At 39.7% G+C, this 27,662-nt stretch overlaps 1 protein-coding gene across 3 annotated transcripts in view; it reads right to left on the bottom strand.

Moving 5' to 3' along the window:
• Positions 1 to 27,662, bottom strand: part of arhgap42b (Rho GTPase activating protein 42b) — an 85,640-nt gene that overhangs the window by 55,257 nt on the left and 2,721 nt on the right. For all 3 annotated transcript variants that reach the window (XM_086080900.1, XM_086080899.1, XM_086080901.1), the window contains exons 2-4: positions 20,410 to 20,843; positions 8,667 to 8,762; positions 4,859 to 4,920 (exon numbers count right to left, since the gene is read on the bottom strand). In XM_086080900.1, coding sequence (XP_085937026.1) covers positions 4,859 to 4,920; positions 8,667 to 8,762; positions 20,410 to 20,563 — 312 coding nt within the window. In that variant the 5' untranslated portion in view covers positions 20,564 to 20,843. The remainder of the gene's footprint in view (positions 1 to 4,858; positions 4,921 to 8,666; positions 8,763 to 20,409; positions 20,844 to 27,662) is intronic.

Raw genomic sequence — 27,662 nt, 5'->3', positions numbered from 1 at the left:
TTAAATCACTCGGGCTGGAATAGGATCAGTTAAATAGCGCGCATTTTCAATGCCAGCCCTATATTTATGTGGCCCAGACACACACTGCCCCACAAAATAAATAAATAAAATAAAAAAGCATCTTAAATTATTTACGACGGCTCGATTCGCACCAAGGTGGCAGGGTGATGGGCAGTAAACTGAGAGGCGGGTTTGGGGATTTCAGAGCATCCATCCGTCCGATTTCGATTTTGCCGAGCCTGACCAGGGTCGCGGGAGAGCTGGAGCCAATCCCTGCTGACTTTGGGCCGAAGGCGGGTTCCACCCTGGACTGGTTGGCGGTCAATCACAATGCGCAGATAAATAATTCAACTACTATACAGTATGTTCACTGTCAAAATAATCAGTCAAGCTGGAGTATCTTCAGATTTTTCATTAGTTAACTTTTATTTACACTATTGTGACCATTCCAAATGTTAAAAAATGATGTGTAAGGCGTGTGTAAGACTCATGGAACCTACCAAAAGAAAGATTAGAGTCTCTTCTTTCATCAGGAAAAAAAAAAGGGTGTTTCTATCTGATTCCGTATTGCAGCAATTAGCATTAGAATATAGCTAAGTTTCATCATTATTCACAAATCTGTATAAAACAGTGGGGAAAACCGCTCTTTGCAACATGGCCCTGGTTGATCTCTCATACTCTGCTGCCACCCACTGGCCGCTTTTGTAATAACTACCATTCTTCAAGCATCCCACTTCAGTTCAGAGGCTGCATCAAAGCCTTCTGTATGCTCTAGCATGAACCCCCCTACCCCCGCCCCCCCCAATAAAGAACCGTATAAATACGTCTTTCGGAGCATGGTAATATTTAAAATAAAACGTTTTTATACGTTTTGGGGATTGCAAAATGTTATCCTGAGAAAGTGAATCTTCAGAAAAAAGAAAAAAATTTCTGTTAAAAAAAAGAAAAAATTATCCTGTGGGTCTTCAAAGATCAATCAAAATGTTCTAAAATGGCTGACGTAATTGGATTATGAGTGAGTCCTCCTAAAGTATCTTCTAGAGGGGGGCCCTGGTCACAAAAAGTTTGAGAACCCTGCTTTATACTATTCTATTATTGACTTTAGAGGCTGCTTTGTCGATGTAAAATCACTCCACATTGAGAGTGGATGAAGGTCTGCTGAGGTGAAGGAGATAGTGTGTGTGTGTGTGTGTGTGTGTGTGTGTGTGTGTGTGTGTGTGTGTGTGTGTGTGTGTGTGTGCGCGCGCGCAATTGTCATTCCCGTCTTATCAAATGCAGAAGTGCGCCTTATTAAGTTTCCCTGCCATCTCTTGCTCCACTGTTCAATTTCTGTTATCCGCCACAGTGCACGTCTTTGTCATCTCCATACAAAATGGAATGCCGGCAAAACACCTGCATGAATATGTATTCTTTTTCAGCTGTCTCTTTGGAACTTCCCATCCTCGCCTCATTATGCGCGCCGAGATGGCCGATGTAACTGCCATGTAAGTTGGAGTGTGCGGTGCTGATCACCCTCGACAGCGACCGAGCGGTCGCTGGGAGGCCGCCGTCATCACCCGATGCCGGAGTCGAATCGGAGCCACGCGGGATGGGGTGGTAAGCGTCCAGAACAACATCAACAAGCAGAGAGCACAGACCTCCACCAAGGCTTATTCTGTCACCTGTTCAAATCAATGATGGAATGGCTGCAGTTGAAGATTATCTGGAAGGATGCAAGTCTCATGTGGGTTACGTCTAGAGGAAAATTACTTTCGGGCATACAGAAATCGTCGAAAATGTCAAAATGTCAACAACAAAAAATCAATACTACTAATTTCTTCTTTCCTATTAGCCAAGACTTTGGCACTATCTTGTTCCATCTTAGAGCGTTACAGAAAGAGCACACAAATATGCTAATAAAAATAAATAAATAAATAATAAATAAACAAATAAATAAATAAAATAAAAATAAAAATAATTAAAAAAATTACTACTTTCCTATTACACAGGACTTTGGCACAAGATTGAAATTTTTTTTTTTTAAATAATAATAATAATAATAATAATCCTACTTTCCTATTAACCAGGACTTTGGCACGATCTTGTTCCATCTTAGAGCGTTATTATAAATAAAATAAAATAACACCAATAATTAATAATTGAAATATTACTACTTTACTATTACACAGGGCTTTGGCACACCTTCTTAGAGTATTACAGAAAGAGCACACAAATATGCAAAAATAAATAAATAATAAAATTCCAAAATGGCTACTTTCCTATTAGACAGGACTCTGGCACAACATTGTGCCATCTTAGGGTGTTACAGAGAGCGCACACAAATCTGCAAATAGGCGAGTACCACAGGGGGGAAAAAAACAGGCGAATGTGCAAATAATAATCTGCAAAAAAGGTGGGTAAATTCACTACATTACGTAAAAGACACATGGACGCTCTGCCTCATCTTAAGCTAGCACACAGGTGACCCATATCTCGAAAGGGCAACGCTGTCGTAAACATTTAGCTGCACTTTCAGCATCAGACCGGGGGAAAAAAAAAATCCCCGCTAAGACCTCAAATGAATTTTCACATTCTTTTTATAGCGTGAGCAGGTTTGATTTTGACCACTCTATATACTACATGGTAAAACACGACGACAATGTACGTACGTCAAATTGTTTATGGACTTGCAGTCAGGTGGTAGATTGTGAAAGTAAAAAAGACAATTTTACTGGAGGAACTGTTTTTTTTTTTTTTTATTGGAGGAAGACATGACCTTGGCCTTTAACGCAAACGCCTGCATCGTCTGCAGACATCCACCCTCGTCGCGGGCTTGTCCCTTGACCTTTGAACACAGACATTGATGCCATTTTTTTCTCCCGCAGGTATAAAGACGTCAGAGCTGATGTGAGCGCAGTAATATATGGAGGTGGCAAAAGTAAAGAGATATGACGATTCAGTAATTTTTACAATACAAGCTGTCATTCGTATGATTTTTTTTGCTTTGAATTGTTAGCACATGGACACAGACAAAGTAAGAAAATTCGTAGGCATATATATCTTTTTATCTGTGAAAAATGACAAACTATTACTGCAGCTTACTGAGGAGTCTTCACTGTCTCTATGTATATCTGTATTATACTGCCCCCGTGTGGCCATGGTGCGCAAGCTAGAAAGAGCAGCACAATGTACATGGAAATGAAGAGAAAAATATGGCAAAACCTGTCTATTTTTTTATACATAATTATGTCATTGCTAAATGTTTTTTTTATAAAGTAAAATAGAGTCGAATATGTTTTCAAATTTAAAAAACAACAGTTTTTGTTTTTCATTGGTAGGCAGAAAGGCTTCTTTGAACAAATTGAAGTCGCCGTAAACACAAATGCTACATTATGTTGTTTTCCACTATTTCAGTCCACATCCTTCCCACAAATGACTAAATTATCATTCGTGAGATGAAATAGTCATCTTGATCACGGCTGGTTGTTATTGTTTTCCCAGTTGGTGGCTGATAAACACAAAGCTGATGCAACAAAGGGTTATCATTAACTGTTCTCAAATGTTTTCAAGTTCACATTGAGCCTCTCAGTGGCCCTACGACAATTCCCCAAAACAATCACAAAAAGAACAAAAGAAGATTGGTAGGGAACGCAGCTGATTCCTGAGGCTCAGAAGTAAACATCATTCCAAGTGAAGCAGCCGAGTGACAATTCAAAAACAAACGCGTCCGAGTGGCTGATGTTGAGGGTTAGCAGTTGCTAGTTTTGACTGACAGTTAAAAGGAGTCAGATTTGTCTTGAGATGGGTTTTTTGCCACTAGGTGGCATTTGCATTTTATGTTGGGCATTGGTGACACGAACAGTTAATTTTTCTTTTCAAATTAAGAGCAAATTAATTAGAAAAGGAAGGAACTTGTGGACTCCTGCCTATTTTGTTCATTGTAAATTACAACTTGTCCCCAGTCTCCACAAATATATATATAAATTGAGTGCTTCTGGCAACATTTGAATGTGTTTCAATGTCATTCAAGGCCTTAATTTTCACAAAATACTTGTAATGGCTTTTAATGCTTTTTAAACTCATTTGCTCCCAAAAACGTATAAATAAAAAAAGTGTCCCAAAGACAAATAGTTTTTTTTTTTATATACTAGAGCGGTGGTGTCAAAGTCCGGTCGTCGAGGGCCTGAGTCCTGCATGTCTTAGAGATTTCCAATGTTCAACACAGCTGATTCATATTTAAGCTCATCTGCAAGCTCTGCAGGAGCCTGATAATTATACTGATCATTGAATCAGGTGTGTTGGAGTAGAGAAACCTCAAACATGTGTGCTAGAGCATACAGAAGGCTTTGATGCAGCCTCTCAACTGCTTGAAGAAATGGTAGTTATTACAAAAACGGCCAGCAGGTGGCAGCAGACTATAAGAGATCAACCAGGGCTATGTTGTAAAAAAGCTCTTTTCCCCTGTGTTTTAAACAGATTTGTGAATGATGAAACTTAGCTATATTCTAATGCTAAATGCTACAAAATTTAATCTAATTAAAGAAGAGACTTAAATGTTTATTTTGGTACATTCCATGTTTCTGTAGCAATAGAACACAATATTCTGTGGGCCTTGCAAAATCAGTCAAAATCCAGTAAAACAGCCGGGAGCGAAAGGGGTTGCTTCAGTGAAAATGGCTGGAAGGGAATGAGTTAATGAACTACAGAAACCCTGTTATAGTCTTGAGATTTCATTGTACCCTTTACAAACTTAAGACACTCTGTGCCTGGATGGAGAAAAGCAGTCACAGAACAGAACTAAACATTCTGCATGTTTCACAGTATTCTTAAAAAAAAAAAAAAAAAGATTTAGCAGGTGAGTCATTCAGTGCATTCTTACCAAGCGGCGTCTCTCCTCTTCCACCGTGTTGAGCAGCTTGGAGAACTCCTTGAAGGACTGGGCTGAAAAAAAATCAAGAAGAAACTTTTACCACAGATGTCATCGGAAGTTTACGGATGCAACGCCGTTAGTTAAATAAGAGGCGTCAACGCATTGCGCATTGCGCAGTGGCGGAGTCGTTAAACGTCAGCTGCTCCCGGCTCGCCGCAAGCATCAGAGCGCGGCCTTAAAATCTTTATGGAACCGCGGCCTCCGAGCTTTCGCTGCAGCATATTTTAGAATGCAATAAAGTCATGCAGCTGTCCGAAGACGAGCAATAAAATAAACAAAAAGAGCGCAATACTTGAAACTGTGCAAAGACCATTGATTACATCCCTTTATTTTCCTTCCCTGCTGGGCTCTTTTAACGACGCACTGCTGCCAATTGGAAACTGGTGCTGTTAAGATACGCCGGCGCCACCTGCGGCTTACATTACAAGCTGTAAGGTCGGATGAGGCAACCTTCTTGGTCAGCCCTTGTGGCCGACCCGCCCTGCTCGCCAACACGCCGCTGACACCATTACCAGCCGGGCACGGGGAGCCATGCATCATCGTAGACACGTTGGCCCATTTACACGGCAAAGCCTTAAAGTGAAGGGAGCAATGATTTTCACTCATCCGGCCTCCCATTAAATCCGCCGGCTCCTTTATCAAGCGCACAAAAGCTCTCAGGGAGCCACTGATGGCACTCCAAAGACAGCCAATAGGAGTCAAGGGTGGTTACGACTTGCAAATGGAGAAAAGATAAGTGCAGACAACCTTGAAAAAGAAACCTTACGTACCAAGTGACTGCATGCTTAACAGAGACATATTATGTCATGTTTTCACAATTTAAAACAACGTCTGTGACATTCCTGGGCCAAAATACAGTCATTTGTTCAACACCTCATAAATTCATATATTTACATTTTTTTCAGTGGAATTTATCCTCTGGAAATTTGAAATTAAAATGTAAACATTCTAATTTCTAATTTATGCTCCTACATGCGGCGTTTTCACTGCTATTTGCAGTGATTTGATCCGGTGGCTACAGGGCTAGCTAGTAGCGGCTAAAGTGCTAATGCTAATTGGGCAGCTGTTCTCACGTTTTCATGCTTTCCACATCATCACTTGGGAGGAACTTGTTCGAATGATTCAACAGGATTGCCATTTTGTCCGTTTTTAAGGCCATACCTCACACAACGGCTTCATTTACCACACGTTATATTTATATATAAAATAGTTTCATCTTAGGAAGATAACGCCAAATGATTGATGCCCGGTCATTGTTTACTTCTAAGTTCTTACTTTTTTCTGTACTGTTACTCTCTCTTACTTTTACTTTATTATACTTCTTCAATTTACAAACCAAAGTAGAGAAAGAAAACGTTGGCTTTGATTGGCTGCTGTCACACACATTTCCGTCGTTTGAGTAGATATGCTCACAACTGGACACCGTAATAATATGATTCGCTATCATATAATCCATCAGCCATACGCATAAACGCTCTTTAGACGGTACTAAAAGAGTTATTTTTAAAACAAAAATTTGTCTCTCTGTGTGGCCCGGTACCAAATGGCCTGCGGGCCAGTACCGGGCTGCGAACCAGTAGTTGGAGACCGCTGCTGTAAGAGATACATAAAATTTCACACACCCGAGTGGACACATACCCTATAGAGTCTTTTTCTGCGAGAGGAAATGTATCTCAGGTTTGTTGGTTGATGGAGATTTAAAGCTCACTTCACACGCGAAAGCTCTGGGATCGACTTTTCGTGAGAAGGGCACGCAACTTCTCGCATAAAAATAAAAAAAAATTCTGTCATGGCATCAATCCTTTGGTGGTATCGATTTGCGGGAGAATGTGAATGTCATGGAGCCAAATCGATGGAAGGTCAGGCCACCCGCATGGCGGCGCGTGAACAGGCGTCCGGCTTGACGCGTTGGAAGTAGGGAGCATCAAAGAGAGGCCAGCGACGAGGGTCCGCCAGTGTCGGTCGAGGGACCTGCAAGGTCGGGCTCACCCTCACTGATGACTTGATTGTTTTCTGCAGAGTGTTGTAAAAAGTAATCATGGCCTTTTCTTTCTTCATTTGTGGTGAAGCGAAACCCTACGTTTTTGTACGTTCTCAGGGGGCCACAAAATTAGGTACGTTTGCAGTATTTCATAATCATATTGATTCATATCAGTAAGGATCCGGAGTTAAAAGGTTGAAGGCTAGCATTTAAGATAAAAGGTGAGGAATTTACCTGGAATTATAGTTTGGTCCTGGTAGGGGTCCGAGGTCCACCAAGGCCCGTTTCACTTATCTTTCAAGACAGCTGTTGAATTGGTTCTCATTATAATGAGTACAGAAAGGACCTCATAGTCAACGTGAAGTTTCCACGTTAATTGGCCTCTCTCAAAAAGCGACTTTGTGGAGACTTTTATATGCTTTGCATTCCGTCCAACGGCTTGATGTCGAGGAGGTCGATGGTCGCTCTGCCCTCGCAGATGGACAGTAATTCTGCCGCCGCACAGAGCCAAGATTTCCAACTCAGGATAATGAGCAACGCAATGAAGATAGAAAAAAAAAAAAAAAAAGAGGAAGAAAAATCCGGACTGGCAAATTTTTGCACAGATGTTTTCATATTCCTGCTGGAGGCTCAACAGTTCAGATCTTCATTAATCTCTGACACTGGCCAGACAATTAGTGCCCTTGATCTCCTACATTGAAAGCCTCATAAAATAATCAATCGCATCAATTATACATGCAGCAAACACTTAGAGCCTGTCTGAGGGCTGCAGCTTTCCACGAGGGATGGACAAGATAATGGATTCATTGATGCCTTAAAATCTTACGGATTTCCAGAAAATTATTGTTGATGAATCTCACGGGTGCAACCAGCAGTCTAAGATAATTTACAGGCTCAAGAACATGGCATGGAAACAGAGTTCAGAACAACCTTCAGTTCAGAACCTTGAAAATAATATTTCTTAATCCATTGAAAAGTCTGTTGGACCCTCCACATCCTGGTCACCACCTCCTTGCCTCAGGTAGGTGCTATCAAACGAGGCACTCTAAAACCAGCAGGCATTCCTATAGCTTCTTCCCTCTTGCCATCAAAATCCCAAAACGGTTGACTCAAAATTGCATAGTGGCACCTTTTTCCATTTTTCACATGGTTGAATGACAAGCGTTACTGTACTCCTCATTGTAGCTTTACCTCGCTACATATTTGTGTAACTGTGATTGATCAATATTCCCCAGCACTAGACACTTTTAAGTGATCAAAGACTTTCTGTATCATCACGTAGTTAAAGTTGTATCTCAATCACTGGGGCTACTTTGTCTTCACTTCCTCTTTGCTTGATGACCCTCCACAGCATTTGCACAGCCGTCACTGGTTGGTACTACAGCACAAATGGGACTGTTACATCACGTACAAGACTCTCCAGAATGACGTGTCACGTCTGTGTTTGTCATAGTAGCTTGCCACTGCAATACTAGTGCAGCTCATACTACCAGACACAACTTCCTTGGCCAAGAAAGATGATTCTGATTCTGAATGATCTCTAAATTTACCCCACAGTCAGTCAAGAAAATTTCAGTTAAATGGCCATGAAGATATACGTTTCAAGTATGGTAATCAAGAATAGATGGGCCATTTTCGTGTAAAGCCAACCAAGAATTGTTCTTTCACCTCTCTCGGCTTTTCTTTAAATTTAAGAGACGAGTCGAGGATTTGGATTACGTCTACTTTTACGCAGCATCGATCACACATCCTCAGCCAGAGCCAAGCTGAACTCACCAATGTTCACCTCATCGTCCGTCTCAGCGTCGCCGAGGCACTCGAACTGGAACTCCTGCAGCGATTGGGAGAACTTCTGGACGGCGGCAGAAAGATCTGCACAACAACACAGCAGGAAAGCAAATTTAAAAAAAAAAACGGAATATCAACTTTGCCAACTTATTATCCACTTGTTATCTTAGCCATGACAATGTTTACTTTTCATTGGTCTTAAATCATGAACATTTCATTGTCCATTGATTGGGACTTAAACAGTTTGGAAATAAGAAGCTGTAATAAGTTAAGCCTGCATGGAAATTTGGTGAAAAATGCAATAGTAAGCTATTGATTTAGGGTTCAATGAGCAGTCCTCTACTTGCTATTTGGGATGAAACAATTTATTGCTATATCATCTTAAAATAAAGTGTAATTAAAGTCAAATGCATGCATGAAAAATTATTTATCATTTCTGTATTAAAAATAAGACTGGTTTCATTTATAAGCAATTTATTTTACTACTATCCTGGTAATACTATAATCTTGATGTAAAATGTTTACATTTGATCTCTGCTTGCTATGAAGTTTCTGGAATTTGACACTTTTCAGAGTGTAGCAATTTCTTCCTTAGATGTTTTATTCACAGCCTTCATTAGTGAGTGGCGGCGGAGGAAATGCTTTCAGACAGTGTGATAATTATGTTTCGCGTGCTGGAACATATTTGCTAATTAAACTAGCGAAAGTGCTAACATATGACAAAAGTTTACACTTTTGATAATGCAACAACAAGTTGTTTGTAAATGAAAGTGACAAATTAATGGTGTGCATGATCTATGCCGTACATATAATGAGATCCAATGGATGGTGATGTAACCCGAATTTGTCCGTGAATCTGAATATGCCGTCTATCTATTCTAACCAAAACTCCATGAGTAAATTAGTCAGAATTTCAGTAAATATTTGTATTAAAAAAAAAAAAACACCTAGACCATAAATATTAAAGGGATACTTGACTCATTGAGCCATTTTCAGCAGTAAAAAGTTAATATTTTGTCCAGAATGAATTTGATAACTTCAATATTTTTCTTGTAAAATGAATAACTTTAAAAACTCATTTTCCCACTTGCTGTCGACTGAAGATGACATCACCTGTGCTGAGGAAGTCGGTAACCACCAATCATGGCTCACCTGTTTCCTGGCTTTGGTCGGCAAACTGAGCCATGATTGGTTGTATTTGAAAAATAATTTGGTTGCCAAATTCATTCTGGACAAAATATGAACTTTTTGCTGCTGAAAATGGCTCAATGAGTCAAGCATCCCTTTAAACAATCAAAGGAAAAACAGTAAAGATGGCGGTAACTGTCAGTAACTAGAATACTGTACCTCGCAATTTTGAGTTATGTAGAGTGGACCTGGTATTGACACTTGTGGAACACCACTTTGTGTACTGATTAAAGTAGCACTAAGGAACTTTTCAACCTTAGTAAAACTTTTTTGATGAAACATGGACTTAAAAGTAGTTGAATGGTACCTTTGCCATGGCCTGAGGGGGTCTGTATCATTTTTACTGGCACTAAGCAACTTTAACTGCTTTATGGGATTTCCCCTTTTCCCCATTCGTTACAAAGACGGAAGTCAATTTGAATGTCGACGCACGATTACTGCTTTCCTGGAAGAGGCTGCAAAGCATCTGAAAAGTTTTGTCTGAGGAGACAAAAAAGGAAAAAAGGAAAAGGGAAGCTACCCAGATAAAAGGACAGTCAAGGATCAACATTGGCCCCGATTTCACTCAATGACGTGAGCTAAAAACATGACGCAATGCGCTTGTCCTCATGGGAAATGTGGCCTTTCCTCAGGCATAACAATACCGCTTTTGTCCATATGGCAATAATCAACGAAAACTGAAGGTTCCTTAGTGTTGCTCTAGTGGAGGGGCAACTAGTTTTGTACACACTTCTGAAGTGATAGATTTGCTCAAACTACCTTTAATTACCTGATGTAGCATATGCTGTAAAAGTGTGTGGACTGAGTAACAACGCTTGTGGATCGCCACCATCGACAAAGGAACCTTGGTTCACGATGCAGTTGTGTTCCTAGCCAAGTACTGTAATCCAAATTTGCCAATCAGAATAGGGCTCTGTCCCAATCCTCCTGATTACTGTGCAGCGACAACAGAGAGTCTTTGTGTGCCACTAGACAACATAATCTTACGTCGTACCATCGTAAACCTTGCCTTTGAGAATTTCTCACAGAACTCCTCGAAATAGATTGATACACTGCATAAACATGTTTCAATGCTGTTACATGATATAGTTGCGAGCGACTCAGCCAGACCTCAGATTGAAAGCCTCTATTGAGGCTTCTACATTATAGTGAACGATGACCGCCTGTAAATGCTGCAGAGGGCGCCCAGAGAGCAACGTTTCCAGAAGATGTATTACGCCTTCGACGCGCTCTCACTTTGTCTATGGGGCTGCAGATTTTGGGATCAATACCATGCCAGCGGTCTATACGCGCTCACAGGGCCATCAATAATGGATGAGCTTTGAGCTCTGACATTCAGACAGGCGTAAAGCTCAGAAACAATCACCAGGTCATACGCGCCATGTTGCTTGCCCTTTTTCTGGAAAGCCACCAAAAATAGAAAAAACATAACACCTTGTTGACTCCTCAAAAATAATCTGTTTTGGATGGCATGGCTACAAAAGCACTTAAGGTCTACAATGGAGACCACCTTCAATGGATTATGTATGAGATAAATAAACAGTTTCGTAATTCCTCGCATATTTGCGGTTCACCATCCACAACTTCATCTAGTTTTGTTTTTTTTGGTGCTCTTTCAGAAACACTGGGGCGTCAAAGTACATATATTTGATTATCATTTTGCTGCGGTACAGAGAAAATACTAATCAGCAAACTTGTACATGTAGACTGTAAGATTTGTATGAAAATTGTATTTATTTATCTGAAAATTCTGACTGCAGTCTGTTTCATGTTTGAACAGCACTGAAATAAAATATTATGGCTTAATGTTCCATTAATATAACATTCTTCCATGTTTAATGTGTGAATCCTAACCCTAAGTAAGACGTTTTGTTGAATATTCCCATAAAAAAATCGATTCGGCCGCATATTGAATCGATTTGAGAATTGCACGCTGTAATATCGCGATATATTGCCGAATTGATTTTTTCTAACACCCCTAATAGCAAGCATGCTTTCAAGCAGTATGTCTTATGTGTTAAATGTTTTTTTAAATGTAATAATAAAAAATGCTAATTTTAGGGGTGCTGAGGTTCAATATAGGGATGCTAGAGCCCCCCAAAATTAGCTAGAAACACCTATGCTATTATCACGCTGTCCTATAAGAATCAGTGTTAAGAAACGAAAAAACGTGTAAATTGTTGGTTATTCTAATGAATAATTCCTCATCTACATTCCTGCATTTCATGTTTTCCCCATTTGCATGCATTGTTCTGTAACTTTAATAATCTATGGCACAAAGTAAACACGGGGGGGAAAGGGCTCGCTGACATACGGCAGCAAACACAAGAGACCCCATTAGCTTCCACTCTACAAGACAGCAGGGAAATAAGGGATAAAAGCCCCAAATAAAGCGGCCACTGAGAAGGGGTGCGTGCCAAGTAGAGATGTCACGGCTCCCCAGATAGCTCGTCTTCATCTGTGCTGACAGAGGAGGGAATTTGCTGCCTTACACTTTGATTATATGTGGCGAAGAAGAGCTGTGGCGAGCCAGGCGGGTGTGGGGGGGTAATAAAAAGAAAAAAAGGGAGACCAGCACAAGCCAGCGAAGGTCTAAATTGTCTTGCTGAGCGCAAGAAGTGCGAGATGAGAGGAGCAATATGATGAAAGCGCCGTTGCCAAGCAAGGCCCTGCAAAATAAAACATTTTGCACTTATTAGAAGAACATTCAGGCGCTTAAAATAGCCGCATCTAATTTTATTACACTCGACAAGCATTTGATCCAGCCCAGCGTGTGATTATTTTGTGCTGAAATTATCCTTCGGCACAGCGGGGGGGGCAGAGCAAGAACAATATTAGCCACGGGGGCATCCTTGTGTGCAGGTTTAATCACAAAAGAGATGCTCTGGGTTCTCGAACGGAGCGGCTACGCCGGTTAGCAGCCGACGTGCGAGACGCCCCCGGGGGACCATCGCAATCTCGTCTCCAGGGCAACGGCATGCCTGTCCAAACACGACGCATGCCGCCAGCTCAGTGTTGCACTGTCAAAATTATCATTCAAAAGGCAACTATTTGTTTGTCTGCAAAAACTGTTTCTCCAATATGTAAGATTGCAGGCAACTTATTGGCTACGTTAAAGTAGCACAGGTTGTGTTTGAGCAATAAACATAACTACATGCGTTAAAATATTGGGGTCATTTTTTTCCATTCTAAATTAATTAACTGATTAGAAAAAAACAAGGATGAGCATGTGCAGTGGATCAAAAAATTTTGAAAACGACCTCATAATATTAAATAAATAATTAACACACAACAGGTGCTCTTCAAATTTGACGGGCAAAATTTTTTGATAAAAAAGTATTTTTAATTAAGCAATTAATCGTGATTAATCAAAAATCTAAGATGTGATTAATCAGATTTTAAAAATGTATTGTTTGACAGCTCTATTTATAATGCACTTTACATGTCAAGAAAATCTCAAAAGTGCTACAGGTGAAGGTTAAAAGAAAATTACAATGAAATATTAGAGTTTACTTAAAAAAAAATATATATAACATTAAAACAAAACAAAAAAATTATCACGAATAATATGATCTAAAAACTCCTGGATAAACTCAAATACTTCCTAAATTTTATGTAAATACACCAAGTTGTACACAATCCCGAAAAGTAGCCTAAATACTTTTAAATCTACTCAAACACGCCCTAAAAGTTACCTAAGAACTCTTAAATCTACTAAATAATCAGTAAACGTTAGCTACATACTCTTAAATCCTGTAAAATACTCACTAAATGTTATCTAAACACTCCTATATGTAAAAGTTACGGAATTAAAAGTTACCTCGTAAATTTGCAAAACAAAAACGTAATTTTAAAGATTATTCAAAACCTATTGCACATCAAAATGATTCATTGCAAAATGCAAATCTATTGCACTGGATTAAAGCTACTTTGCCGTTACGCACAGTTTAAACATTTAATTCAGTGATTTCTTTGCATACCACTGGAAGGAGTGCTACTGGTACCACAATTTGAGAATCACTCATTTAAACGGATAACATTGAGACTACTTCTTTATTCAACCAATCCATTTTAAACGGGGGCCACCTTAATGACATACTAAGCCAAATTCAAGTAGCAAAACATGCCCGAAGCAATCTGCTTGCTTCGATACATTTAATAACCAGGCATCTCTGCTGAGTATATTTTATTTACATTGTTCTATGTTGCCGTCACGTTGAAATGCATATTGCCAAAGGAAGCGCTGTTAATAATTTCCGGGAATGATCTTCTACCGTCTCATTTCGCAACATGAAAAGAAGGTAGTCAATGTGTTGTTCTTCGTTCCCACAGAGACTGAACTAAAGGTCTCAGTCTTCTACAGTGGCAAAAACACAAGCACAAAAGCATCCTCGTGCTCTGTCCTCCAGTACATTGTGCTCCGAAACACCATTCCATCACAGTTGATTGGGGGCGAAGACGATTTCCAAAGGGGGGGCGCCTCCTTCTATTAAGCCGCCTCGGCTTAACGGGGGAGTGGGGAGAAGCGACGGGGAGCATTGTGCCACTTTGATTGAAATGAAACATGGAGGCCTCCCCTTCAAGGTAAGACTCCTCGCACTCCACGTTGCGCTCAGCCAGTCAGGCACACAGCGGGAGGGGCGGAGTCCAAAAGACAAGCCTGTGGGATTGTAGAATGTACGAATTTTCCCACCGCCGTGTAAGCTGGGAAACTAAAAACCGTCTGTTCATCATTTCATTCTCAATATTGTGATGGGAAATATTGAACAGGTTTAACAACAACTTTTAACATACCACACGGTAATCGGTCAGGATAGTCTTTTATCGACATACAATCGGACCATTGCTAACTTCAGAAAAGTGGGGCGATAAATGCTCAAATTAAGCCTGATGACTGCTATGTGCTTACACTCCTTCTCCCTTCCTATCAAAGCCAACAACGGTTTGTATAATGGATCTCCTCTCACCATAAAAAAAATGGCAATAAAAAGTATCCCACCGCAATGTCCAGATAAGCTAAATCAGCTAAGCTAATCAGGCTATCTTCTGCTTTTTTCTATTTTCCTGGATTCTGGCCGTCCTCTGGCACCACGCTGCCTCTCACAGGACAGTATTAGAACTACAACAGACATCAGTTTTTTTTGTTTGTTTTTGTCTGGCACAAGACAACAGATCTTGTCTCATCTGAATCTGTTGTCATAGTTGTTGAAGGTCCCTGGTTGACATTCCTCGTTAAGGACATTAAGGAATACAAAGCACAAATGGTCGTTTTTTTAAATGTAGGTAGTAAAAAGTCATCAGCAGAATAAATACACCCCAAAAATCTGCTTACGTTTTTCTGCAACTTTTGTTGCTTCCCAATTGTATGACTCCATTGATGTGCTTCTTTACGGGGTCACGTTGACTGTGGCACTTATTGCATAAAGCATAAACACTAATGCCAGCTTTGGGTTTCCCCGCACATATATCATCACTTTACAATTAAGTCGTGAAAAACGGGGAGGATTATGATGAGATCTTCAGTTTCGATGAAGCCTAACGACAACAGGCACAACACACAATATCGCTGGCCAATCACAACCACACAATGGAGGCGGACTTCGATGGAGAATTTAAGGAAGCACTTCACTATATTCATGAGAGAGAAAAAACTCATTTGTGATGTACTTATACTTTGTGGAAACAAAATTTGAAATGAATGTCACAGCTCGTATTTTTTTTTTTCACGTGTCACAGCACATTTGTGTCCGCTTCACACAGTGTGCGGTTCCCTTAAACAACACAAAATAGGACACAAGGGCCATTCACAAAATTAACAAAAAAATATCAACTGATCATTTTTCACCATTTGTGGTATGGCTTCATTCCTATTTCCTTGCAAATAGCTACTGTCCGACTAATATCAAAATCAGAACTTCATCTCTGCAACATGACTTCATCCAATGCCAGAGTGATGTCAGTCCAAACGCAAAGCGAGAGAGGACGGGAGGGAGGGAGGTGGGGGGGGGGGGGGGGGGTGGTTGATTACACAAGCCAGCATGTTTACAGGACACTTCCTGTAGCGTCATCTGTCCTCACATCAACGCCGAGACGTCCCACAGCGCCGAAACTGACGTGATAACAGATCCGTATTATTATTTTAATAACTGTGCCCGGCCGGATCACATTGCTTGGCTAAACTATGCACTGTGTCGTGACAAGTGAGAATGCTGTTTACGGACTTGCATAATAACATGATGCGAAGCGTCAGCCATTCATTACTCTCATCCCAGAGAACCGCTGAGCAGGCACGGACACGCATCGGGTGAAATAACGCGCTTGACAAAATGATGGCCTGCTATGGACTCGATTTATGTTAGAAAGATTGGAATCAGCTCATAGATTCATGACAGCAGTGTCCAGCAGATGGCACTGTGGTGAAAAAACAACAACAACAACGATGATCTTTTTTTATATCAAATGCAGAGTTGCAAACTGTTGATTAAAGGGTGTTAAAACCACAAAAACGGATGCTAACCGTTAGCACGCCATTGGCGTTTTCTTTTATATTTTACAGAGGTGGCAAATCCAGGTCCAGAAAGTAAAAACCCTGCCACAATTTGGCTTTAGCTAGCTAGCTAGCTAGCTCCCTAGCACGTAAACGAGCACCATGGGAGCTAGCTAGCGAGCACATGGGGCTAAAGCCAAACTGTGGCAGGGTTTTTATGATGATATTTTAGCATTAAGCTAGGTCATTCTTTAAGCAACTAAGTTTGATTGTTTTAAAGATAAATGGTCGATAAAAAAAACGCTTAACAAACTTAATCTTAGTCTCATAAAACATAAAAGAATTATTATTATTTTTTTCCTTTTTTCTTTTTAAGGAAAATCCGGACAAAACAACCCGAATGTCTTAATGTGCCTACCAGGCTTTAGACCAGGTATGCTCAAGTTCGGTCCTCGAGAGCCCCTATCCAGCCTGTTTTCCACGTTTCTCTCCGCTAACACACCTGATTCATGATCAGGCTCGTTATCAGGCATCTGCAAAGCTCGCTGATTAGCTGGTCATTAGATTCAGCTGTGCTGCGGGAGGAAAAACATGAAAAACGGGCTGGATAGGGGCTCTCGAGGACCGAACTTGAGCACCCCTGCTTTAGACAAACTCACCTGGCATCCTGAAAATGCATCATTATCGGCATTGCCTTCACGCTCCCTCGCGCCCTCCCCCGGCTCGCAAAGGCCTAATTAGTGTATTCAATTAGTGCGGCCACACCGAGGGAATTAATACAAGTCAGCGGTGGTTATAGAGACCAGGTGTGAATATCAAGTAGCGTGGCTGGATGCAGATGGATGGCACTTGCAGCTGGAATCAATTATCCGTGGCACAATAAGTTCAGGATGCTTTGGACTGCCATTCATTAAAGCTGCAATAGAAACAGCTGGTGCTCCAAAGAGGCCAATCCATAGCTCAACTTACATCATAGAACGCAGTCTTAAGGCTCGGGGAATGTTCAAAGTTGGAAACTTTCCACGAGAATTTGGGGGTCATAAACCAGATTGAAGATCGGACCTTAAGTCATTCACGGCCATTGACGTTTCCATTCGTCAACTGCAATCGAGCAAATATAAATATCAGGTATGTTTTCAAAAAGCTCTTTTTCGCTGATTTTTTGGTGAAATCGTTACAAATTGTGCTCCGGATTACAATACAGAAAAGAAATATGATTATTTTTTCCTGGTAGGTTTGGTCCTTATAATATCACATAATACAATATTTGTGATATTATATGTGGAACTTTGTTCTGTATAATATTAAAATTTGCCAAAACAACTTAAATATCATTACATCACCTTTAAAAAATAAATTGCTGATTATGATTTAGTTTCTTAGCCCCCCCGACATACAAATATCTTAAGTCAGTTGAGTTGAATCACCTCAACATACTTCCTTGACACCAACTCCAACCTTCATATTAGCCTGGTCTTTGGCGCAATCTTACGGCATCTTATGGCAACCTCAAATATCTCGACATACAAGTCATCCAAAAATAAGACGTAAGGAATGTTCTTTCTCTGACACAGAAAATAAGTTAGATCAGTGAACATCAGTTGATAGTGAATCAATGAAGACCAAGAACACATTTGACCTCAGCTACCACCTTCAGCTCTTGTTGGTTAGTCTTCAAAATTAACCGGGTACATGCTCAGGACGATAAACTCTATGAAAATGCGATTGACATCCGTAGATTTTTGTTTTTACGTTTTTTAGCCAATTTAATAAAATACATACTGAAATCTGTGTCTTGTACTAGATTTTTTTTAAATCCTAAAATTAACTATATTATCTACTCTAATTTAGTTGTTTTTAAATTGGTACATTTAAAGTGTTTACATCCTCAATTGTATAAGTACTTATCATAAATATTTAATGAAAACCATTCTGTCATCATTTCTAGTTTATAGTAGTGTATTTCTTCTTTTTTTTTTTGTAGTTGATTTTGTTTGCATTCTTATTATTATTAATTTTTAACTTTCACTCAGTAATGGAAATAATAAAATAAAGCTAAAAAATAATATAGAAGTAAAATAAAAAATAAGGCACTGAAAAATAGCAATAAACTAGGGTTTTAAACACAGAAAATAAAAACAATAGGCAACATTTTGTGACATAACTTAAAAGTAAAAGCAATAATGAAAATGTGGCACCAAACACACTCACAATATAAACTAGTCTTATATTTTAAAAATAAAAAATACAAATAAACATGTTGAAAGTCATCAAATGTACAGTCATAAGCACTTTTTTTTTTTTACTTCAAAGCACCAAATATGAAGCCATACAATAACATTAGCATTTGTGTAATGACCACACAATTCTGTTGAGAACATTACTAACAAAGAAAACAGCAGACTATTTAAAAACGTTCTGACTGATGGCGGCTCTTGGAGCGTCTGCGGCGACCAAAGTTAAAGCCCATCAATGATTTACTTCTCCCTTTCCATTAGCAGCCGCACTCCCCACCGCCGCAGCTTTTCCACACAAATTGGGGCTGTTAAGTCGAACAACTCGAGTCCATTCGGCTAAAAAGCGCAGCCCAAACAAGACAGCAGGAAGTGAACGTTATCAGCGAAATTTGACGTGGCGGACAAAGAGTCGTGAAAGAGAAGCCGCAAGAAAGGCAGGATGTCTTTTTTTGTTGACTCGGACCTTTGCTGACTCCTAATGGGGTCGAGTCAAACACCAAAAGTACACAAAACTACACTAAACTTTTTTTCTCCACTCCACATGTCACGAGAGCATTTCCATTGCACCCAAGACTAAATCCTTTCACCAAACGTCAACCACTGTAAACCACATCTGTCATTCTGAATTTCTGATAGGGTTATGGTTTCAAGGAACACTCTAAAAACAGTTGGGTCAAAAGTAACCCAATTATGGATCAAAACGGGACCGATCCACATTATGGGTTGTTTTATACAAAATGACCCAATTTTTTGACCCGAGTAAAGGATCTAAGCAATATTTATTGTTTTACACTAAGAGACCCATTTCTTGACTCAAAGTTGGGTCAAATTGACCCAAGTAGAGTATCGGTCCATTTTTCGGTTATTTTTGACCCAACTGTTTTTAGAGTGAAGGGTTATGTGTTTTTATTAGGGTTTCAAGACAATATTTGGGTTTGAAATGTGCGTTTCAGACCAGGGTAACGCCTTCAAATGGGCCTTTAAGCGTGGCTTGGGGCTTCAAATGAGGGTTTTAATTCTGGGTTACAGTTCCAAATGAAGGTTATGGTTTCAAGCCAGTCTTAGGTTTTCAAATTAGAGTGTCATGTCGGGGTTACGGTTTTAAATTTGCCATTAATTACCAGTTTTGGAGTTGTGAAATTTGAGTGTGAAGCATGAGTTCATTTCAAGACAATCTTGGGGTTTTATAAGGTCCATGCCTGGTCTAGGGTTTCAATTACGTGCTTCAAGCCAGGATTCGGGTTTCAAATGAGATAAGGTTCCAAATTAGGGTTTAAAACCGAGGTTGACCTTTCAAATTAAGGTTTGCAGGCTCGGATGCGGTTTTGGGTTGGAGCCTGGATTAGGGTTTCAAGTCAGGATTTAAATTGCAAAATGATTTGAGTTTGAAGCAAGGGTTTGTGTTTTGAGTTTGGGCAAAGGCTTCACATTTTTTTTATTCAAACCTCACTTAGATTAGGTGTTGTAATTGGGTTTTTAAAGAATTTTTTTTTTTAAAGGTGGTTGGTGTAAAAAGTTTGAGAACCACTTTTTGGACTACATTGTCTGAACAAAAGCAAAGTGTGCAGTAGTCGAGGACACTCCGTGGGCCTCAAAGTGTGCTCAGTGAGGCAAGTCTCATCTTGCAACCCGCGAGACGTACTAACAAACGACTCCGCGTGTTTTTACATGGAATAAATGCCTTTTAATAATCCTCCTCAATGACATTTCCCCCGGATTATTAAAACCCCGCACAAGCAGCAAACGCGTAGTTCGCGCGTTGTTTTTCCATGTCAAATCGCCCGTGATTTGTAATATGATTATTATTTGAATTACTCACTCCTGAGCGCGCCGATGAGCATATTTCCATCCTTAATGAGCTCCTTGATGAACTTGTTGGTCCTCTCCAGTTCGAACTCATGACACTTGAGGCGCTCTCGGAAATCGGGACCGTCCAGAAACGAGTCGCTAAACTCCAGCGTGGGGAGCCCCATGCTTGCCCTCCGTGGATCCGCTCTGCTCGCTTCTTCCTTCGCGCCCCACACGCCGCAGACACACAAGCACACACACACACACACACACACACACACACGAACACAAAAAAAAAGTCGCAGGCGACAAACTTTCCGCAGCTCTGTGCCTCACTTCCGGGTTCCTGACTGGAGGTTAGGGGAGAGGGGAGGGGGGAGGGGGGAGGGGGTGGGGGGGATCCGTCTAATCACGGTGGTCGTGTGACTCCTGCTGGTGGTTCGGGGCCCACGCCCACCCCGCTTGCTACGAAAGAAAGGTGGAGAGGAGTCCAAATACAAGTCAGGTCGGGTTGCAAATCAAAGTTGGGGCTTTAAAGTAGTGCAGGAATTAGGGTTTTGTAATTATTCGCATAGGTTTCATATATGGGTTTCAAGCTATGATTTTGGTTCAAATTTTAGGTTTGAAAGTAGGGTGTAAAAGCCAGGTAGGGCTTTAAAGTGGTGTTTCAGCCGGTGTTTGGGTTTCACATGATGGTTTCAAGCTTCAAGAAGGGTTTCAAATTAGTGTTTGAAGCCAAGGTTTCAAACCAAAGTTATGGTTTTAAAGTAGGGTTTAAACCCAGATTTAAAGCAGTTAGTTAAAGCCAGTGTTACAAATTAGTGTTTCTAATTAGGTTTAGGGTTTCAAATTAAGGTGTAGAGCCTTGGTTAGGGTTTCAAATTGGGACTTGAAGCCGAGGTTAGGGTTCAAAGTGAGGTTTTAAACCCGGTATAGGGTTCCAAAATAAAGGTCAGGATTTCATATAAGGGTATAGAAGACGAGTAGGGTTTCTAAACGGCTTTAGAGTTTCAAATAAATACTTGGAAGTTCAGCTTGAAGCCTGGGTTACGGATTCAAAGTAGAGTTTTAAACCAGGTTCAGAGTTCCAAGCAAAGGTTAAGGTTTCATGTAAGGGTTTCAAGCTATGATTTTGGTTCAAATTTTAGGTTTGAAAGTAGGGTGTAAAAGCCAGGTAGGGCTTTAAAGTGGTGTTTCAGCCAGTGTTTGGGTTTCACATTATGGTTTCAAGCTTCAAGAAGGGTTTCAAATTAGTGTTTGAAGCCAAGGTTTCAAACCAAAGTTATGGTTTTAAAGTAGGGTTTAAAACCAGATTTAAACCAGTTAGTTCAAGCCAGTGTTACAAATTAGTGTTTCTAATTAGGTTTAGGGTTTCAAATTAAGGTGTAGAGCCTTGGTTAGGGTTTCAAATTGGGACTTGAAGCCTAGGTTAGGGTTCAAAGTGAGGTTTTAAACCCGGTATAGGGTTCCAAAATAAAGGTCAGGGTTTCATATAAGGGTATATAAGACGAGTAGGGTTTCTAAACGGCTTTAGAGTTTCAAATAAATACTTGGAAGTTCAGCTTGAAGCCTGGGTTACGGATTCAAAGTAGAGTTTTAAACCAGGTTCAGAGTTCCAAGCAAAGGTTAAGGTTTCATATAAGGGTTTCAAGCCAGAGTGTATGTTTCAAAGTAGGGTTTATGAACAGTGGCTAGGGTTTCAAATGACAGTTTTAGAACTGAGATAGGGTTTCAAGAAAGGGTCAGGGTATTAAATTATGGGTTGGAGTTTCAAAGTGGAGTTTGAAGCCTGAGTTAGTGTAATCAAATTTGGGTTTAAATCCTGTGTTACTTTTAGGTGTTAGGGCCAAAATCTTTCACACCCGTAGAGACAAAAACAACAACACTTATAGTGATGGCTTTGCTTTGGAAGAGCCAGCGCAAGTTTTGGTTTCCTTGTTGCCAGACTACCACCTCGCCGGCCCACGTTGACTGTTTGGCCACAGGTAGTGTGCCAATAAATCACCGGGCACAGATGAAGCTGGTGGACGTTTGTGGCCCACTTAAAGGTCACGTTCGACATAACAGCTAAAAGAAAACAAAAAAAGAGTTACGAGGTATTTTATTTGTTGTGTCATGCTAATATGACCGCGGTGAAGCTTATGCCGCGGCTGGCAGTAGTTCACTCTTCTTGTAAAAGTCGCGGCCGGACGCTGGCGGGGAAGTGATTTACAGTGATGCTTTGTCTTCATAAATCGGTTAACATTGGAGGCTCCGCCCAACGGTGACATCATCATTTTCAGGCTCACTTACTCAGGCCGTAAATAGTAAGTCATCATGCAGGCTAATGGACTATCCATCTATCTATCTATAAAAATTAACATGAACTGCCAGCCCAGTTAAAAATGTATCTTTGCCGTCGATAGCCGTCAATGGCAGTAAATGAGTTTAAATGTATTCACATTTGAAAGGTTTCACCCGTACGCGCTTGCATGATGCCGATTTAGCCTCTTTTACAGATAAGCAGCTAGACATCTTATTGAAGACAACATGCTGCCGTTGTGCACTAGAGACAAACGGCTGCATTGGAAAGTGACAGGTTGGAATCTGCTGAGGTGTTTTGTCCACTTAAAAAGTCTTCAGTCAAATTAGCGTTGAGCCCGTTTTCAGGTTGTTGCCGTGTGACACATCTCTCCTTCAGAGACGAGAACACGAGCTGCCGCTGTTTTCCCAGCTAATGATTAATGACCCTAATTTACACTTCTTCTTTTTTTTTTTTTTTTATAAATCCAATCATGCTGTGACATTTCCTATCAAATGAGTCCTTCCTCATTTTTGCGTTGTTTACTTCTTGACAGAGCAATCTCGCTGGCGCCGGCATCGCTCGGCTTTTATGACTCCGCCAAGGCGATGAGCTGTTCCGCACCATTACCTCCACGTCTCGCCACGCACGTGCATCTGCCAGGCCGGTCCAAACTGGACCGCTCTCAAACCTATGGCACTTTAGCATTGTTTGTTAGCATTAAGCTAACAGAAGTTATGTGCTGTTTAGTTATATATTCCTATTTTCTAAGATCTAGTTTTCTAGGAAATTTCAACAGGAAGTGGCAATAAATAGTTTGAAGCAAGCACTCGGACTCTCGGAAAAAAATAAATTGTTCACTATGTGCTGAAGTGCTGCTTGATGTGAAGTTCGCTAGACATTTTTGAAAAGTTTTTTTCCCCCTCCATTTTGACCTTGAGGAGGCGCTCCCTCCAGGCGTTTCAGTCAGGTGATGAATGATGGGCAGCTTTGTAAACACTTTGCCGTGACTTTGCCTTTAATAATTTGATTTTACAGCTCCGCCGTATGGGGTGGAGGGTGGACGAGACCTCTCTGCCCCTCATTCACGGCCCTGTCGCAGCCCCAAGGAAATAGCCGTGTTGAGGAATTCATCTTTTGGATGTGTTGTTCCGCCTGCGGACCCCTCTTCGAGCTAAGACTTGGAAAATAATGTCACAGAAAGGCAAACATTAAGGCCATTTGTTTTTGCTATTTACACCTCTAATGTATCATAATTACATCATATTTCATCCATGTCAGCTACATCATAATTCAGGTTTGCAGAGGTGGCAAATCCAGGTCCAAAAAGTAAAAGCCCTGCCACAGTTTGGCTTTAGCCGCAGGTGCTAGCTAGATAGCTCCCTAGCTAGCTCCCAGGGTGCTTATTTACTTGCTAGGGAGCTAGCTAGCTAGTACGAGGGGCTAAAACCAAACTGTGGAAGGGTTTTTTACTTTCTAGACCTGGATTTGCAATCTCTGCAGGTTTGAAAGATCATTTAGGTTGGAAATGAGTAGGATGCCCTTTTTCCTGAGCTTTACTTGTTGCTCAGAAACAATTCAATTCAATTAAACATTTATTATTATAATTAAACAAATTGCTGCACATGGAGTAAACAAATCTGACATATAAAAACAAAGTAAGTTACAGTAAAACTCTAAATTAATAACATAAAAACCGTAAAAATGTTTCATCTTCATGCTGAAAAAACTTTTTTCTATTCATTGAAATGAGATAAGTTCAGTGCCATTCAGGCCTGGATTTCCACCAGACAAGAGCAAAGTAGATGTGGATCTGACTGTCATCCGCATTGCGGTGGAAGGAAATACCATGCTATTTTTTTTCTTTCTTAGTTTCTTACAACAGTAGGAGTCCCAAAATTGCACCCTGTGGAACACCATTGGAGCAGAGTGGGACAATATATAATTATTAATAATAATTATATATATATGTATATATAATTATATATATATATGTATATATAATTATTAATAATATATATATATATATATATATATATATATATATATATATATATATATATATATATATATATATATATATAGCCCTTTTGCCTTTTACTGTTGATGAATGTAGATGATACACTTACAACAGGTCACAGACTCATTTTGACATATGCTGTGGAAAAATTGGATTATGATGAAAGTCAAATCATTAAAAAAAAAAAAAAGAAAGAAAGAAAGAAAAGCAACAGCAGCAAAAGCTGTCTTTTCATCATTGGAGAGCATCTGTTAGCACATTTCCACCATAAAATCAACTGAGATAAACGAGATTGGCAGCTTCATCTGAGGAAAGCAATCTAGGCCCCGCGAGATCCCGACGGGCTGACAAATAATTGAGCTTTCAAATGAAAGGACTGTGGTGCTGCATTCGCCCGAGTCATGCCGCTTACTTGTCAAAACTCTGCAGCTGTTTTGCTCGGGAGGGACGAGGTGTCACCTGAGCATCACTTAGTGTTCGTCTACACACTTAAAGATGCCCATTCTCTCCAAAAGTTCCAGGGAAATAAAAGATCTTCTGTGGAGAAATTAGCAGCGAATCGGAGAGAAATGAAGAGACTTGTGTAACGGGACTTGGCTCGAATCAGGCCTGAGTCGACAATTTGAGGACTTGGGACTCTTTTGGCTGTAACTTGGCTAAAACCCGGAGCTCGATGATGTCAGCAATTTTCCATCCTATGATTGGTTGGTCAGAATGAATCGTGTTACTGTCAATTTTGGAAGACAAAAATATACATGTTTAAATGATATTAAAAATAGAAAGACATATATTTTTCTTTTTATACATGATTTAAAAATACACAAAAAATTGATTTCAGAAATTGTGTATGATTGTATACAAAAGGTAAAATGCACTTATAGTTAAGGACAATTTGCATATTTTTGTGTTATAGAAACAAGCAATGTTCTTGTAGAAATTAAGGCCATTATGTACAAAAAGTTGTGTTTTGTATTTGTGTTTCAATAATATATATTAAATACTATTTAATAGTATATTAAGTATGCATTTGTGTCTTAATTGTACTCGTTCATAGCAAACTGTAAAAAAATATATCACAAATGTGTCCTGTTATAATGTTGAAGAGGGATTTTAGTACTGTTATGTACAAAAAGTATTACATAGCAATTAAGAAAAAAATAATATAGAAAAATTAATTCTGTGCAATAATATTGGTAAAAATAGAGACAAAAATGAAAAATAAAATAGTATGATTTGTCTTTTAATGCATGATTTACAAATATGGAAACATAAAATCTTCCTGCAGGAATTAAGTACCATTATGTCCAAAACGTAAAGTACTGTAATTAAGGGAAAATAAAAGGAAAGATAAAATACTCTGCTAAAAAAAGACTTGGATTTTGAGACATGATTCTTTTTAAAAGCATAAACTGAAGAAAATACGTAAATAAAATCAACATCCTGTCTTGAAAAATCCTTGTTTTAAAATGTTCTCTTAAATCATGTCGAGTGAATATAAATGCTCTTATGAATCTTCATGCAAAAAAATAAATAAAAAAAATCCCCCTCCATTTGTTTTTATTTTCCCCGAGTACAACTTTTATTGTTTGTTCTTTCCTCGGGCAAACGACGGCACAGCAAGCATGTTAAACGCAACCTTGCCGATTTGCATAAATCTTTGCAACCTGTCGCTGATGCGTGCCAAGCTGCGGCGAGGTTGGAGCGAAAGCGGTCTGATGAGCCCTTTTTGTTTTGTGTGTGTGTTAAATGGCGCGACCTTGGATTATTGAGCTTCTGTCACAGGCTGCGGTTTGAGGACAAAATGGATGGATGGCCGCTTTTGCCGCTGTCTGCCGAGGCGACCGCTCGCTGGCGACCTCACGTTTGCAGCGTAACAACTTGACATTTGCTGTAATGAGAGGGGAGTAATGTGTTACGGCTTGGCTGCTTGGAAAAGGAACGGGTTGACAAATGTCCCTTAAAAAATAGTTTACCAATGTTAGTTGACAACAGTAATCCCTTTTGTGATTCATGAATTCACGTGTTTGTCGAATCTATTCCGAGATATTAGAAAGTAAACTCCCCTTGAGTTAATGTGCACCTGAACATGAATTTTCAATCTACTGATGTGTGAATCTGTATACACTAACAATAAAATAAAGATAAAAAAGGATAAAAACAAATACAAAATAAGAATAAGCATGTTGCTCATTTACATATTTTATTTTTCTTTCTTTTCTTTTTTTTTGTGTAAAAAAAAAAAAAAAGGAGCAATGATGATGACATTTCCGAATGAACAATACTGAGCTCTTTAAAGAAAAAAAAAAAAAAATATATATATATATATATATATATATATATATATTATTTTTTTTGTATGTGGGTGAGTGCTCATTTACATATGATGACATCACATCCAGCCACATCTGCGCTGGCAATTTTTAAGTGAGCTGACTGCTTTCAAACTTGGCCTCAACATTTGCCGTTTCCATGGCAATTTTAAGAATTTATTCTCCGGCAGCAGACGTACAGTGTTCCGTAAAATAAAAGCCCCAGTTGGTTGGGCTGGCTTTGGAAAGAAAAGTAATTGTAAAATGCACCAACAAATGTAGAAGGACATCGCATATAGAAAAGTGCCCGCATTCTCGTCCTACAACGGAGCAAAGTTTTCAATTTACGTGACAATGTCCGCCACGGCTGTTCATCACACTTTGCTCCCAAAAACTTTTAAATATATTATAGTTTAAATATTACCATGCTCCCAAAGACGTAGTTATATCTTTTTTATGCTAGTGCATACAGCAGGCTTTGATGCAGCCTCTGAACTGAAGAGGGACGTTTGAAGAATGGTAGTTATTACAAAAAACGGCCAGCAGGTGGCAGCAGAGTATAAGAGATCAACCAGGGCCATCTTGCAGCAAGCTGTTTCAACAGATTTGTGAATAATGATGAAACTAAAATATTTAGAGACATATAGAAATATATATTTTTTTCTGATGAAGAA

The sequence above is a fragment of the Leptonotus elevatus genome, chromosome 7, assembly GCF_054856555.1.
Source record: "Leptonotus elevatus isolate MCC_2025b chromosome 7, RoL_Lele_1.0, whole genome shotgun sequence".
Lineage (NCBI taxonomy): Eukaryota > Metazoa > Chordata > Actinopteri > Syngnathiformes > Syngnathidae > Leptonotus > Leptonotus elevatus.
Note: the sequence above shows the minus strand (reverse complement) of the source record. Positions and strands in the feature narration are given on the sequence as shown.